The 14669-nt window shown below is 48.0% G+C and overlaps 1 protein-coding gene across 1 annotated transcript in view; it reads left to right on the top strand.

Annotated features, from left to right (window-relative positions):
• The first annotated feature begins 4328 nt into the window (after positions 1–4328).
• The window catches only part of LOC122926183 (taste receptor type 1 member 3-like), a 30201-nt gene continuing 19860 nt past the window's right edge, over positions 4329–14669 (top strand). The window contains exon 1 of the mRNA XM_044277563.1: positions 4329–4510. Coding sequence (XP_044133498.1) covers positions 4329–4510 — 182 coding nt within the window. The remainder of the gene's footprint in view (positions 4511–14669) is intronic.

Genomic DNA, 14669 nt, shown 5'->3' with positions numbered 1-14669 from the left:
GCTAAGCAAATGTGGCTAATAATGTGTATGTAAATACAGTATATCCAAAGTCCACCAATCAGAGGCGTACATAGGAATCACTGGGCCCCATAGCAAAAATCTGAATTGGGCCCCTTAACCCCGCCCACTACCCACCATGGCCCCTCCCACTTCCTGACTTTGCTCCTCCCATGCCACACCCCCATTAAATAAATTTATACATGACCTACAGAAACTGTTAGGGGTTTCCTGGGGGTGACCTGTCACATGGGATATCTGCTGCAGCCTGCAGGTCTCCTTATTTGGGGTGCCATGTTAGGCTACTTTCACACTTGCGTTCGGGTCTCCGCTTGTGAGTTCTGTTTGAAGGCTCTCACAAGCGGCACCGAACGGATCCGTCCAGCCCTAATGCATTCTGAGTGGATGCGGATCCGCTCAGAATGCATCAGTATGGCTCCGTCTGTCCTCCGCTCAGCAGGCGGACACTTGAACGCTGCTTGCAGCCTGGCCGTGCGGAGGCAAACGGATCCGTCCAGACTTACAATCTAAGTCAATGGGGACGGATCCGTTTGAAGTTGACACAGTGTGGCTCAATTTTCAAACGGATCCGTCCCCCATTGACTTTCAATGTAAAGTCAAAACGGATCCGTTTGCACTATCATGAACAAAAAAAAAAATGTTTTTTTTTTTTTTGTTCATGTTAATGCAAACGGATCTGTTCTGAACGGATCTAAGCGTTTGCATTATAGGTGCGGATCCGTCTGTGCAGACACCAGACGGATCCGCTCTGAACGCAAGTGTGAAAGTAGCCTTAAAGGGAATCTGTCACTAGCAATTTACCCCCAATTTTTTTTTCATGAATCCATGTTTAACAGAGTACCTGTTTTCCATCTGTCTTGTTCTTTTGATTGTGAGTCTTGTCATGTCTTCAAAAAATCGATTCTTATGATATGTAAATGACGCTGTTATTCTTTCTCCACGGTGCCCAGGAACGCCCCTCTGAAGTGCCGTGCCCGGCTAAGTTTGAAAACTAATAACGCCTCCAAGTTCATCTAAATCGCCTCCCAGAGGCACGGCTAAGTGCTCAACACCCCCCTCCTCAGTGCCGCGCTCTGCGGCAAACACCCCGATCCTCCTCTCGCCGGCATCCCAAATCCCGCGCAGGCGCAGTGCCGTCAGTCATCTTATCATAGCGCAGGCAATCGCCGGCACTGCGCCTGCGCGGGATTTGGGATGCCAGCGAGAGGAGGATCGGATTTGGGAGGCGATTTAGATGAACTTGGAGGCGTTATTAGTTTTCAAATTTAGCCGGGCACGGCACTTCAGAGGGGCGTTCCTGGGCACAGTGGAGAAAGAATAACGCCCCTCTGGGCTCCTTACAGCGTCATTTACATATCATAAGAATCGATTTTTTGAAGAAATGACAAGACTCACAATCCAAAGAACAAGACAGATGGAAAAAAGGTACTCATGGATCCATGTTTAATAAAGTACCTTTTTTCCATCTGTGTTCTTCTTTTCCATGTCAGTCTTGTCCTTTCTTCTAAAAATCGATTCTTGCTGTAAGGACTGGAGCCCAGAGGGGCGTTTTTCTTTCTCCACGGTGCCCCTCTGATTAGTGCCGTGCCCGCCTAAATATGAAAACTCTAACGCCTCCATCATTTAGCTGAATCGCCTCCCAGAGGCGCGGCTAAGTCCTAGACACCCGCCCCCCTCCTCAGCGCTGCGCTCTGAAACACCCGATCCTCCTCTCGTCGGCGTCCCAAATCCCGCGCAGGCGCAGTGCCGGCGATTGCCTGCGCCTGCGCTCTGATAATACGGCTGAGGGCAACAGCTTCAACATCGTCACTGGGCTCGGCGCATGCCCAGTGACGATGTTGAAGCTGTTGCCCTCAGCCGTATTATCAGAGCGCAGGCGCAGGCAATCGCCGGCACTGCGCCTGCGCGGGATTTGGGACGCCGACGAGAGGAGGATCGGGTGTTTCAGAGTGCAGCGCTGAGGAGGGGGGCGGGTGTCTAGGACTTAGCCGCGCCTCTGGGAGGCGATTCAGCTAAACATGGGGGGGGCCCTGGGGAGAAAAGCAGCCGCATAGCCGGCTGCTGGTCATCAGTGGGCGGGGCCTTATCTGCGCTACGGGCCCCCCAGTGCCGCGGGCCCCATAGCAGTGGCGTGGTCTGCCTCTATGGGCGGTACGCCACTGCCACCAATATACAGTCTACTGGATCTACTCTTCTAACCAACTCACATCCAGTACCTGACCATTAGTACATGTACATATAGAGACTCATGCATAAACAGCATATATAATCTATGGGTAACACAATTTCAGACTACAAATATCTATATGTACATCTATAAAGTCTACTGGGATATTTTACTTATATACATACCCACATAAGCACACATATACCTTAGCTTGCTCCTGAAGTGCTGTTGATCCAAGGGGGGCCAGGAAGAGAAGAGGGAGCCTGACTCCCAAGTTTCACCTATATGTTCCTGTGTTCCAGCCCCCCACCATAGATTCCACCCTGTGACCACCCAAATATTTTCCCCCATCTCTTGGCCAAGAGCTTTTACAATGTGCCCTTCCTGCCTTAGATATGCTAACCAGGGACACAATACTACTGGCCATATTGAATGGGTGAGTACCACTGGGTCCAATTATTAGGCCTATTTTTGTGGTCATCAGGCTGAGGTTCTAGCTAAGAGCCATATTTTCCTGTAACAATGTTCTTACAGTGGGAGGTAGGGACATCAGCATAGACCCAGTGTTCACCAAGAGGTGTTCAGCTGGAAGGCGATGAGAGGGAGAGGTTTGGTGTTAACAGAGAGAGTGCGGGTGTTCCACATGGGTGAATAGTGGAACTGTAGTTGGCCTATGAGAAATTGGGAGGTAGTGATGAGTAGTGTTGAGCGCGAATATTCGTATTACGAATTTTCTATCGCGAATATTGGCACTTCGAGAATTCGCGAATATATTCGTAATGACAATTTTTTTAACACAGTACACATCAGGTGATCATCCCCCCCTTTTTCTAGCTTGTGGGCCAATGAGAAGGCTTTGTCTGAGCTTAGCAACATCCCTAGCAACCAATAGAAAAGTTGCCTACCCCTTAATATATAAGAACCTCCCCAGCAGCCATTTTCTAAAGTTTATTGCAGTTATGAACGAGACAGCAGTGTCATTGCTGTGCTCTGTGCTTGGTTGTATTACATTAGACAGTTAACTTATATATATAATTCAGATAGTTAGAGGGAGATAGTCAGTGTAGGTTAGATTGATCTATAGTGTGGCTCAGGGATGCCCAACCTGCGGCCCTCCAGCTGTTGCAAAACTACAATTCCCAGCATGCCTGGACAGCCTACAGCTATTAGGGCATGCTGGGAGTTGTAGTTTTGCAACAGCTGGAGGGCCGCAGGTTGAGCATCCCTAGTGTAGCTGATAGGTTCCAGTGCAGGGTGTTAGGCAGTATGATAGGTTCTGCTGTCCATTCATACATGCTACAGACATAGTGCTGTGATTTCACAAGTTGCACGTATTGCGGAAAAATATGTGCATCATTAATTGCCGAAAATTCGCGAGCGCAAATATATTGGAGCACTCTATCTGCATATACGGTAAAGCTATTCTAATGTTCTGCCATGCAAACCTTTTTCTCCAGTCTCAGGAAACTTATACCAGCTTAAAAAATTTAGCATAAGTGACCCATGCCTGTATATTACATTGCCGATTTTCGCAATCAAGAATATAATCTCGAATTCTCAAATATGACAAATATTCTACTAAATATTTTGAATTCCAATATTGCCCCTGCCGCTCTTCACTAGTTATGAGCTTGGGCCTGGTCACTTCCATAAAAACAACAAAAGCCAGGAGTGAGGAGATCTAAGCTGATACCTTCTCTGTTTTTTTTTTTCTTCTGGGGACTGATCTGGGAGGTCCATAAGCCAGGAGAAAGGGGGGGGGGGGGGGGTTATTGTCATTTAAAGGTATGGCAAAAAGCCCCTTTCTACTGAAGTAATCAGTTTTTTATTGCCTATGTATTGCAGCGTAATTGGTGCATGCATGTACTTATATACACATCATTTTGCAGGTCAGGTACACTACGTGCACTCACTGCAAACCTCACTATTTGACTGCAAATCCTGACTATCTGGTGTAAAACAAAGAGTTTCAATTACTCAAATATTAGGGTTACTGACACAGCATTTCAAGGATGACAAGAGATTACTGACTGCATGTTTCCGCTCATTATGTTCTGTCTTCGCAATTGACTGTAGCTGTGTGCAGTGATACTTGTGGCGGGTATACTATTGATGTCTATCGTCTCGGTCCAACTTCAAAGAAATGATCTTCTGCATCATCTTGTTTTTGAGATTCAATGAGCAGTTTGTGTCAACCTCTGAGCCTGTGGCTTATCAAATATTTAAGAAGCCTGGAGAACTTATGATTGGAGGTTTGTTCCCTTTTCACACTGAAGTTATTGACTTTGAAAACCACTGGAAACCAGAACCTCTAAAATGTTCAAGGTAAGACTGAGAATAGGTTTGAATAGACAGTGGAAAACCCTAAACCTAGACTCAGGTCTTGATTTTTGCATTAGAATAAGTTCAAGGACCTACTTCTTATTCATAATTACTTAAACAATTCAGAGACCTTTATAGCTGTTCAGTTAAAGGGTTTTTATAGCCATTAACAATGATCACATGTTCAGTGCAGAATGTTTGGTCAGTACAGGATCCTCACTGATTGGGACGAGGACCTCGTTACTGATCCCTCCCTACCACAGTTGTCCTAGCTACTGTATAAAGATGTGGCCAAGCAATGGAAACTGAGCATGGTAACTTGATGTCCTCCCCTCCTGTCTCTAGCAACTGGTGGAGACACAATGGTTCGACCTCTGCCAGTCTACCATTTATCACACATGCCATGGGTGGAGAACCTCACCTGTTGGGGTAAAAGGAATTCCCTGACCCCTGTACTTGTGAGGTGGCCACAACAATGGCATCCAGCTGCAGAGGCGGCTGCATGTCTTTCTCCATTTAAGAGAAAGCAAGTTTGCTAGGCTCTTTCCATAGTTCCCATAGAGTTCAATGTTGAGAGCCCTAAACATGCATTGTCACCTGTAAATTAATTTTGAGGCTGAATGAAACTGCTTTGCCTGGCACAAGAGGGGTCAGGGTATCCCTGATGTCCTAATGGATAGAGTTTATAGTTCTGATTGCACTTAGTGCCAATGTATAAGAAATCATTTATATTTTTATCTGTGGCTAACAAATTTTATCAAGGATCGTGCTCTGTCTCATGGAGCGGGGTCCTGAGGTGAAGGTCTCCATTAATGATGTTCACATGCCTAACTGGGTATTTGAAAAGGGGATATGCACAGTCAGAGTTAACAGGGAAATAACATAGCTGTCCTCTTTGGTTAATAGAGGGGATGTCAAGGAGAACCAAATAGGGCATATGGCTAGGGACTGTACTGATGAGACAATCCTTTTAATATGAGCAACCTCATTTTGTATAGAACCCAAAAAAATGCTAAATGTGACCAAATGTGTCACTTTTATTCTTGACTAGCAGAAGGACCCAGCTTTGCACGGGTATATTTAATCTATTTAATTTAATGTTTGTGTGTGTTGTTAAAAGATATCGGCAGCATTCACTATAACAGTGACATCTACAGTACCCCGCCCCTTTAACAGTGACCTCCACAGCAGCCTGCCCCCTTAACAGTAACATCCACAGCGCCCTCGCCTTTAACAGTGACCTTCACAGCAGCCGGCCTTTATTAGTGACCTCCACAATACCCCATCTCATTAACAGTGATTTCCACAATAACCCACCCCCTTAACAGTGACCTCCACAGAACCCCTTCCCTTTAAATGTGACCTCCACAACACCCCGCCCCCTTAACAGTGACTTCTACAGCACCCCGTCCCTTAACACTGACCTCCACAGCAGCCCACAGCAGGACCATCCCCTTAACTGTCACCTCCACAGTTCCCTGCCTCCTTATAAGAGACCTCCACAGTGCCCGCCCCATTAACATTAACCTCTAGAGCATTCTGCACCCTTAACAGTGACCTCCACAGCAGCCCGACTCTTTAACAGTGACCTCCACAGCATCTCTCCCCCTTAACAGTGACCTCCACAGCAGCCCACCTCTTTAACAGTGACCTCCAGACCTCCATAGCGGCCACCCCTCTATTAATGACCTCCACAGTAACCCATTTCCTTAACAATGATTCCACAACATCCCGTCCCCTTAACAGTGGCCTCTACAGCAATGTGACCCTTAACACTGACCTCCATAGCGGACCGTCCCCTTAACTGTGACCTCCACAGCAGTCTGCCCCTAGGGTGGCCAGTGGTCTGGTTTTAGGCTGGACAGTCCGGCTTTCAGACTTCCTGTCCTCCGTCAGGCACAGGGCCTGGACGGACACAGAGATGTCCTTTTGAACTGCTTACTCTCAGACAGCAGCACTGTGCTGCCTCAGCATGAGCTGCAGGGAGAAAGTCATGCTCCCTCCAATCCCTGCAGATGACAGAAGTTGATTTTTACCTTCATTTTTTCAATCCCCGTTGGCTGTGGAGTGGGAGGGGTGTTACCTAACCGGGTCGGGGCGAGGGATTAGCGGGACCTGGGGGCTGGGTTTTTAAGTCAGTCTTTTGAGGGTGGTCTGAATGGCCACCCTACTTGCCCCCTTACCTGTGACCTCCACAGCACTCCGCTCCCTTAACAGTATCATCCACAGCACCCTGCCCCTTTAAAGCTGACCTACGGCAGTAAATAAAAATGGCTGGGTTGTTATGGAAACCTGGTGTAAAACTGTGTGTATGTGAAGACTAAGGGCATGCAAGCTTCTATTGGCTGATAAGGGTCATGTGACCAGGCTTCTATTGGCTAATGCATTTTTTGGTAGTATCTCAGGAACGGTAGGTTCAAGAGAGCTGAGACCTGGTGTTCTGTCAGAATACTATACCTTACTAGAATGCTATACGCTCGTCCACTTCTGGTGACTCTGGCGCACCGGAAGTGACGAGAATCAGCTGGAGGAGGGGGGGTGCGACGCAAGCGCAGATCCACGGGTGAGTCAAAAATTATAGCACCGCCGCGGGAGAAGCGCCCACTTAATGTGCATGTACGAAACAAGCCGGGACACACTGCGCCTGCGCCTGGAGCCACAGCTGGGTAGGAGAGGGTGCGCACGTGCGGCTATATACTCCCGTCGGCCACACACATCAGGATTACACTGCGCGTGCACACTCAGGGGTAGGTTGATTTGTCAGTGCAAAATGTTCCATCAGATCTCCCTACCCATGAGTGCGCACGCGCGGACGCAGATCCTCAGGATTAAGATGCGCATTAAGTGGGAGCTTCTCCCGCGGCGGTGCTATAATTTTGACTTACCCGTGGATCTGCGCTGGCGCAGCGCCGCACACCCCCTCCTCCAGCTGATTCTCGTCACTTCTGGTGTGGCTGAGTCACCGGAAGTGGACGAGCTTATAGCATTCTAGTAAGGTATAGTATTCTGACAGAACACCGGTCTAAAACCTTCCCGGTCCTGCATTTTCAGAAATTATGAGTCAAATATCACTGTGATGGCTCAGCCATCTATATGTTCTCCTGTATCACTGCTCAGAATTAAAGGGGTTGTAGAGGATTACAAAGACATGGATATTTTCTTCCAGAAACAGCTCCACGCTTGTCCATGGATTGGGTGGTATTGCAGTCAAATCCTTTAAAGTGAATGAATCTGAGTTTCAATCAATCATGTGCAACCTATAGACAGGTGTAGTGCTATTTTGGAAGAAAACATACATGTTTTTCTAATCCTATGAAATGCTCTCAAGGAGAAGGATGCAAGTGAGCTCTTAGCAAGCTCTGCCTCTAATACGTCCAGATTTAAGGCAGCTATCCTACAAGTCAATGTTCAACCCTTTAAATAGGTCTTGAGATATTTGCACCTCATTTGCAGACCTGCCAAGAAGAGAGAGCACCCCCAAATCCTGACAGGCCTCTCACCCAGTTAAGCCAGTATTCTCTGCTCTGCACTGATGAGAGGCAATCACCCCAAAACAACTGTCTGCAGATGCTGGCTGGCTTATTTAATATCCAAATCATGTCCCAAGGCCTATTTAAAGGGTCAAACATTGACTTATAGGATAGCTGCCTTACATCTGGTGGCATTAGAGGCAGAGCTTGTTAAGAGCTTATTTGCATCCCTTTCTTCCCAGAATTCCAGAGGAGCCTGTATGGCCTATAATTCTCCTCACACCAATTAATGTGCTCTCTCCCCAAGGAGAGATAGTACAACCCAAACACTCTTAAAGAACAACATTGTTATTTCCCTTTTGTAAGTGAGCTGGTATCTAAGTTTACCTTTGGATGTGGTGTTGAGTGAAGTGAGCTTTGTTTCATGGATCTGAAGTAGCTTCGATCAAAACTTAGTTTGAATGCTGTCCAGAGATCCACCTCTGTGCAGCATCCAAATGTATGGGCTCCGACAGGGTGAAATTCGTTATGTCCAAAATAGCGTAAGACTTCATTGAATAACTTCGCCCATCTATTTTATTACTTGAAAACCATTTTAAGATCTGAATCCGAAGTCGGTTTCAGATACAAGTTTTAAAATGTTTTTTAAGAATGGTTTTTAAAAATCGAAGTCCAAAGTTATTCACCGGTCTCATGAGATTTCAGAGAATTTCACCTCGCCGGAGCCCATACATTTCAATGCTGTATGGAGACGGATCTCTGTACAGCATTCAAACAGAGTTTATGATTTGAAGCTCGCTTCGCTCAACACTATTTGGATGTATTGATGTATTTTCAAACTTTGTTACTTTTGGCAGTTAGATCTTGTGACCCATAAGACTCATTGGATCCCTCAGCATCCATTGTATGGTCAGTCTTTCTATTTATTCGTATGAGACTGAATGTGAGGCTCTGTAGAACAGGATAGGAAACAACCGCCACAATTAGTGATGATCGAGCACCCCGATGCTTGGGTGCTCGGGTGCTCTGCCCGAGCATACCGGGATGCTCGGGTGCTCTACTGAGCACCCGAGCCCTATAGAAGTCAATGGGAGGACCCAAGCATTAAACCAGGCACCCCCTGCTCTTAAGAGGGGAGGGTGCCTGGTTCATAGGAAAATTTCAGAAATTTATGGAAACACCACCGAAATGGGTCGGGGACAGCATGGGGAGGATGTCTGGATGCATCTTAGACTACAATGTCGCTGCTGGTAACAATGTTGCCCGAGTTGTACGCCACTTTTACAGACTAACCATAAAACTCTCAAAACCGAAGATAAAAGTGATTTTAGATGAAAAATTGTTAGGAAACATTCTTTCCTGTATATTTACTTTTATATAAAGAGCAAGTTCAGACAAAAATTTCCGTGAGTTTCGGAACTGGGGCCATGACTAAGATGGACGGCTGGTGGTTTTGATTGTGTTGACTGGACTCTTGGACGATCAAACTGAACTCATTGGAAGATTGGAAGAGGAACAGCCGGTGGCCAGTGGCATCCGTATTGTACCTGTAGAGGTGAAATTCTTGTACCAGCGCAAGCCGAACTACAGCCGAAACCTTTGTTGCCACGAACATTTTCATTAATCAACAACTTAAGTTGGAGGTTCGAAGACGATCCCCGGCAGCGTTATTCCCATTTCCCGCCGAGCATTTTCTGGGAAACTAAAGTCTTTGGGTCCCGGGGGGAGTATGGTTGCAAAGCTGAAACTTAAACTAATTGATGGAAGGGCACCACCAGGAGTGGAGTCTGCGGCTTAATTTGACTACGCAAGGGAAGCCTCACCCGGCCCGGACACAGAAAGGATTGACAGATTGATACCTATTTCGCGATTCTGTGGGTGGTGGTGCATGGCCGTTTTGAGCTTGTGGATCGAGTCAATTTTTGTGGTTCATTCCGATAACCAAAGACACTCCTTCGTGCTAATTAGTTACGTGACCCCCGGTAATTACGATTGTGTTGACCAGACTATCATCTGATGATAATAAACTTAGAAGAGGACTTTGAGCTGACGATCTATTCAGATGTCTGCTCTATCAACTTTCGATGTTCTTTTTTGCGCCTACCATGGTGACCACCAGTAATGGGGAATCAGGGTTTGCTTCCGGAGAGGGAGCCTGAGGGATGGCCACGGCTACCACTTCCAAGAAAGGCAGGCGGGGGTGCGCAAATTTCCCAGTACCGACTCAGGGAGGTAGTGACGATAAATAACAATACAGGACTCCTAAAAAAGCCTGTTATTAGAACGAGTACAAAAAAATTACAGGGAATGTCATAGGTATTTAGGATGAGGAAACGTTATACAGGAGAGGTAAAGTATGATTGATGGCCTGCTGGTGACCTACTAAAACATTAGGGGTGAGGGTCTTCAGCTGAGCTGACCATCTAAAACATTATGGGTGAGGGCCTGCTGATGAGCTGACCATCTAAAACATTATGGGTGAGGGCCTGCTGGTGAGCTGACCATCCGAAAAATTATATGAGAAGGCATATACGTGATGGACGAGGAGGAGGAGGATGAGAAAAGGAAGATTCAACCATATACCCTTTATTGTGGCAGAAGGGTTGCATGGGAATACAGAGTATTCAGTACATTCTAAACAACACATTTAAAGTGCCTTTATGTTCAGTCGTGGCTTTCCTCTGGTGGAGTGGAGAAGTCAGGGCAATCCATGCCTTGTTCATTTTTATAAGAGTCAACCTGTCAGCATTTTCAGTTGACAGCCGGATACGCTTATCTGTTATAATGCCACTAGCAGCACTAAATACCCGCTCAGACAAAACGCTGGCGGCAGGGGAGGCCAGCACCTCCAAGGCGTAGAGCGCCAGTTCGTGCCACGTGTCCAGCTTGGACACCGAGTAGTTTTAAGGCACTGAGGGATCACTGAGGACGCTGACACGGTCTGCTACGTACTCCATTACCATCTTCCAAAACTTTTCCCTCCTTGTGACACCAGGACGTGCATCATGTTGAGGGTGCTGGCGGGGTGTCATAAAACTGTCCCAGGCCTTGGAGAGTGTTGTCCTGCCTTTGCTGGAAGTGCTGTGTGTTCCCCTTGTCTCTCCACCTCGGTTGCCCAAGGAAGTGCCGACTCTGCTGCCAGCGCTGTCAGATGGAAATTTTTGCAGCAATCTGTCAACAAGGAACTTCTGGTACCAGGGGAATGAGAGCTGAGAAGTTCTCTTTGTAGCGGGGGTCCAGAAGGGTGAACACCCAGTAATCTAAAATGCGTATAACACTGGGGTCACGGGAAAGGCAGCCTAACATGAAGTCAGCCATGTATGCCAGAGTACCAGTGGGCAAGACTTTGCTGTTGTCATCAGGAGGATGACTGTCCATCTCCTCATCCTCTTCCTCCTCTTCTGTCCACCCACGCTGAACAGATGGAATTAAAGTTCCATTGCTACTACCCTGTGTGGCGGAGGCAACCGTCCCCTGCTCCTCCTCCTCCTATACGCGCTGAGAAGACAAACTGAGGGTGTTCTGGCTATCACCAGGGTCATGTCTTCTTCCCCCATTTCCAACTCTTCCCCACGAACAGCGTTTGAGTAGACACAGAAGTGGGATGGTTACACTGACAATAGCGTTATCGCCGCTCACCATCTGTGTCGATTCCTCAAAGTTTCTTAACACCTCACAGAGGTGAGACATCCATGCCCACTCCTCGCTTGTGAAGAGCGGAGGCTGACTGGAAAGGCGACGACCACGCTGCAGCTGGTATTCCATTACTGCCCTTTGCTGCTCACAAAGCCTAGCCAACATGTGTAACGTGGAGTTCCAGCGCGTGCTCACCTCACACAACAGCCGGTGAGCTGGCAATTTCAAGCGCTGCTGCAGCGTCAACAGACCGGCTGAAGCGGTTGATGACTTGCGGAAATGTGCACACACGCGGGGCACCTTCGCCAGTAGCTCGGGCAAATTGGGGTAGGTTTTCAGAAACCGCTGAACCACTAAGTTAAAGACGTGGGCTAGGCATGGGATGTGTGTGAGCTTGCCGAGCTCCAAAGCCGCCACCAAGTTACGCCCATTATCACACACAACCATGCCTGGTTGCAGGTTAAGTGGCGAGAGCCACAGCTCAGTCTGGTCTCTTATCCCCTGCCACAGCTCTGTGGCAGTGTGCTGTTTATCCCCTAAGCATATCATCTTCAGCACAGCCTGTTGACCCATCCTACACTGCTTCCAGCTACCAGCTGATGGCTGACTGGTACTGCACGCGGAGAATTCGGAGGTGGAAGAGGAGGAGGCGGAGGAGGAGGAGCCACTTACATAGGTGCTGGCAGTAACCCTGATGGAAGTAGGGCCCGCAATCCTGGGTGTCGGTAGCACCTGTGCCATCCCAGGGTACAAGTCGCTCCCAGCCTCCACTACGTTCACCCAGTGTGCCATCATGTAGCGTCCCTGGCCACAAGCACTTGTCCATGTGTTAGTCGTTAGGTGGACCTTATCAGTAACTGCGTTGGTCAGGGCACGGGTGATGTTAGCAGACACATGCTGGTGTAAGGCAGGGACGGCACACTGGGAAAAGTAGTGGCGGCTGGGGACTGAGTACCGAGGGACGGCCGCCGACATCAGGCCGCAAAAGGCCTCGGTGTCCACAAGCCTAAATGGCAACATTTCAACCGCCAGTAACTTAGAAAGTTGGGCGGTTAGTGCCATGGCCTGTGGGTGGGTGCTGGGTATTTGCGCTTGCGTTCAAATGCCTGGGGTAAAGACATTTGGACGCTGTGCTGGGACAGGGAAGTGTATGTGGTCGCTGATGGTGCTTGCGATGGTACAGGTGCAGCGCGGGAGGCCTCCGGGCCTGCGCCTTCGACAGGCAATTGGTCGTCACCCAACATATGGGAAGAGGAGGCAGTGGTGTGACCTGCAGACACAGATTGTGGACCCAGGCTTTCCTCCCACTTATTGCAGGGCTTGGCTGCCATGTGGCGGATCATGCTGATGGTGGTGAGGTTGCTACTGTTCACACCTCGGCTCATTTTGGTGAGGCACAGGTTGCAAACTACTATTCTTTTGTCGTCTGCACTTTCCGCAAAAAAAGCACCATACCGCGGAACACCTACCCCTTGGCAAGGGAGATTTCCGCAAGGGGGTGCTCTGTGGAACACTTGCGGGCCTGTTTGGCGTGGCCCGCCTTCTCCCTGTTGCCACCCCACTGCCTCTTTCAGCCTGTTGCGATGCTGCAGATTGCTCCCCCTCGGGACTGCTGTTCTCGCTCACGTTTCCGCCTTCCCATGTTGGGTCAGTCACCTCATCATCCACCAAGTCCTCTTCAACTTCCCCACTCCGATCATCCTCCTCATTTGCTGACCCCAACACAACTTCAGTGATTGATAACGGTATATCATTCTCTTCATCAACCTCTGCGGACAGTAATTGTGGTTGACTTGATGGCAACTGTGTCTCATCATCATCCACCTCCTTAAACATAGAAATATAGTATATCTTCCATGTATCATTTAGCTATAATAGCCTGCCTACATTCAATGCACTGCGTGTGCCATTCATAGTACGCACTGCGCTGATGAAGGACAGGAAAAATCTAAGGCATATTAGTACACCAAAGACTTTTTCAAGGGTGCAGGTGCCCACAGAGAGTGCTCCGAGTGCCGCCTCTGGCACCCATGCCATAGGTTCGCCAACACTGCTCTAGAGGTTGAGAATCAGGGCACAAGATCTCATGTCCCTCTAAAAGATTGCTTGGGGAGAGGGCCAAATTAAGTGATGAGGGTGAAAATAGCTCCTCGGAACATCCGAGTACCGGATCGCTTGTTTGGCCAGACTCTACATGGTGGGAGGAAGAATGACCAGGGTGAGGATTGTGTTATTGACCAGACTGTTGGCTACTGAGACTGGACTTGGTGGAAGACAGGGTGGTGCTTAACCCAGTGGAAGCATTATCTGCTGCAATCCAACCTACCACCTGGTCGCACTGGTCTGACTGTCTTGCGATGCCCTGCAAACTGGGACAAGAAGCAAGGTATCGTGGATGACTGTTTTCCTTGTGCTCTGGCAGCAGGCACAGTTGCAACGCGCCCTGAGCCACGGCCTCTGCGTGAACCATCAGAATCACGTCCACTTCCACGTCCCTTAATACTCGCCTTCTTCATATTGACACTGGGTGTCACTGATATTTGGATTAAATATAGGCGTCACACACTGTCTAGAAATAAGTGTATATTTGCTTCTCACTGGTCACAGCAAGCAGAGTTTGAACAATACAGAAACTGACTGTAACTGCTATTTGGATTAAATCTAGGCCTTACACACTGTCTAGAAATAAGTGTATATTTGCTTCTCACTGGTCACAGCAAGCAGAGTTTGAACAATACAGAAACTGACTGTAACTGCTATTTGGATTAAATATAGGCGTCACACACAGCCTAGATATCAGTGCTGATTTGCTTCTCACTGGTCACAGCAAGCAGAGTTTGTATAATACAGAAACTGACTGTAACTGCAATTTGGATTAAATATAGGCGTCACACACGGCCTAGATATCAGTGCTGATTTGCTTCTTACTGGTCACAGCAAGCAGCGTTTGTAGATTGCAGAAAATGAATGTCACTAACGGTCGCCCTGACACAAAAAAATAATTCCCCCAAAATAAATTTTGCCGCCACCTCTAACAATAGTCCTTAAAAGGACTT

This window comes from Bufo gargarizans, chromosome 2 (genome assembly GCF_014858855.1).
Source record: "Bufo gargarizans isolate SCDJY-AF-19 chromosome 2, ASM1485885v1, whole genome shotgun sequence".
NCBI classification, from domain to species: domain Eukaryota; kingdom Metazoa; phylum Chordata; class Amphibia; order Anura; family Bufonidae; genus Bufo; species Bufo gargarizans.
This window is presented reverse-complemented; position numbering and strand designations above follow the sequence as displayed.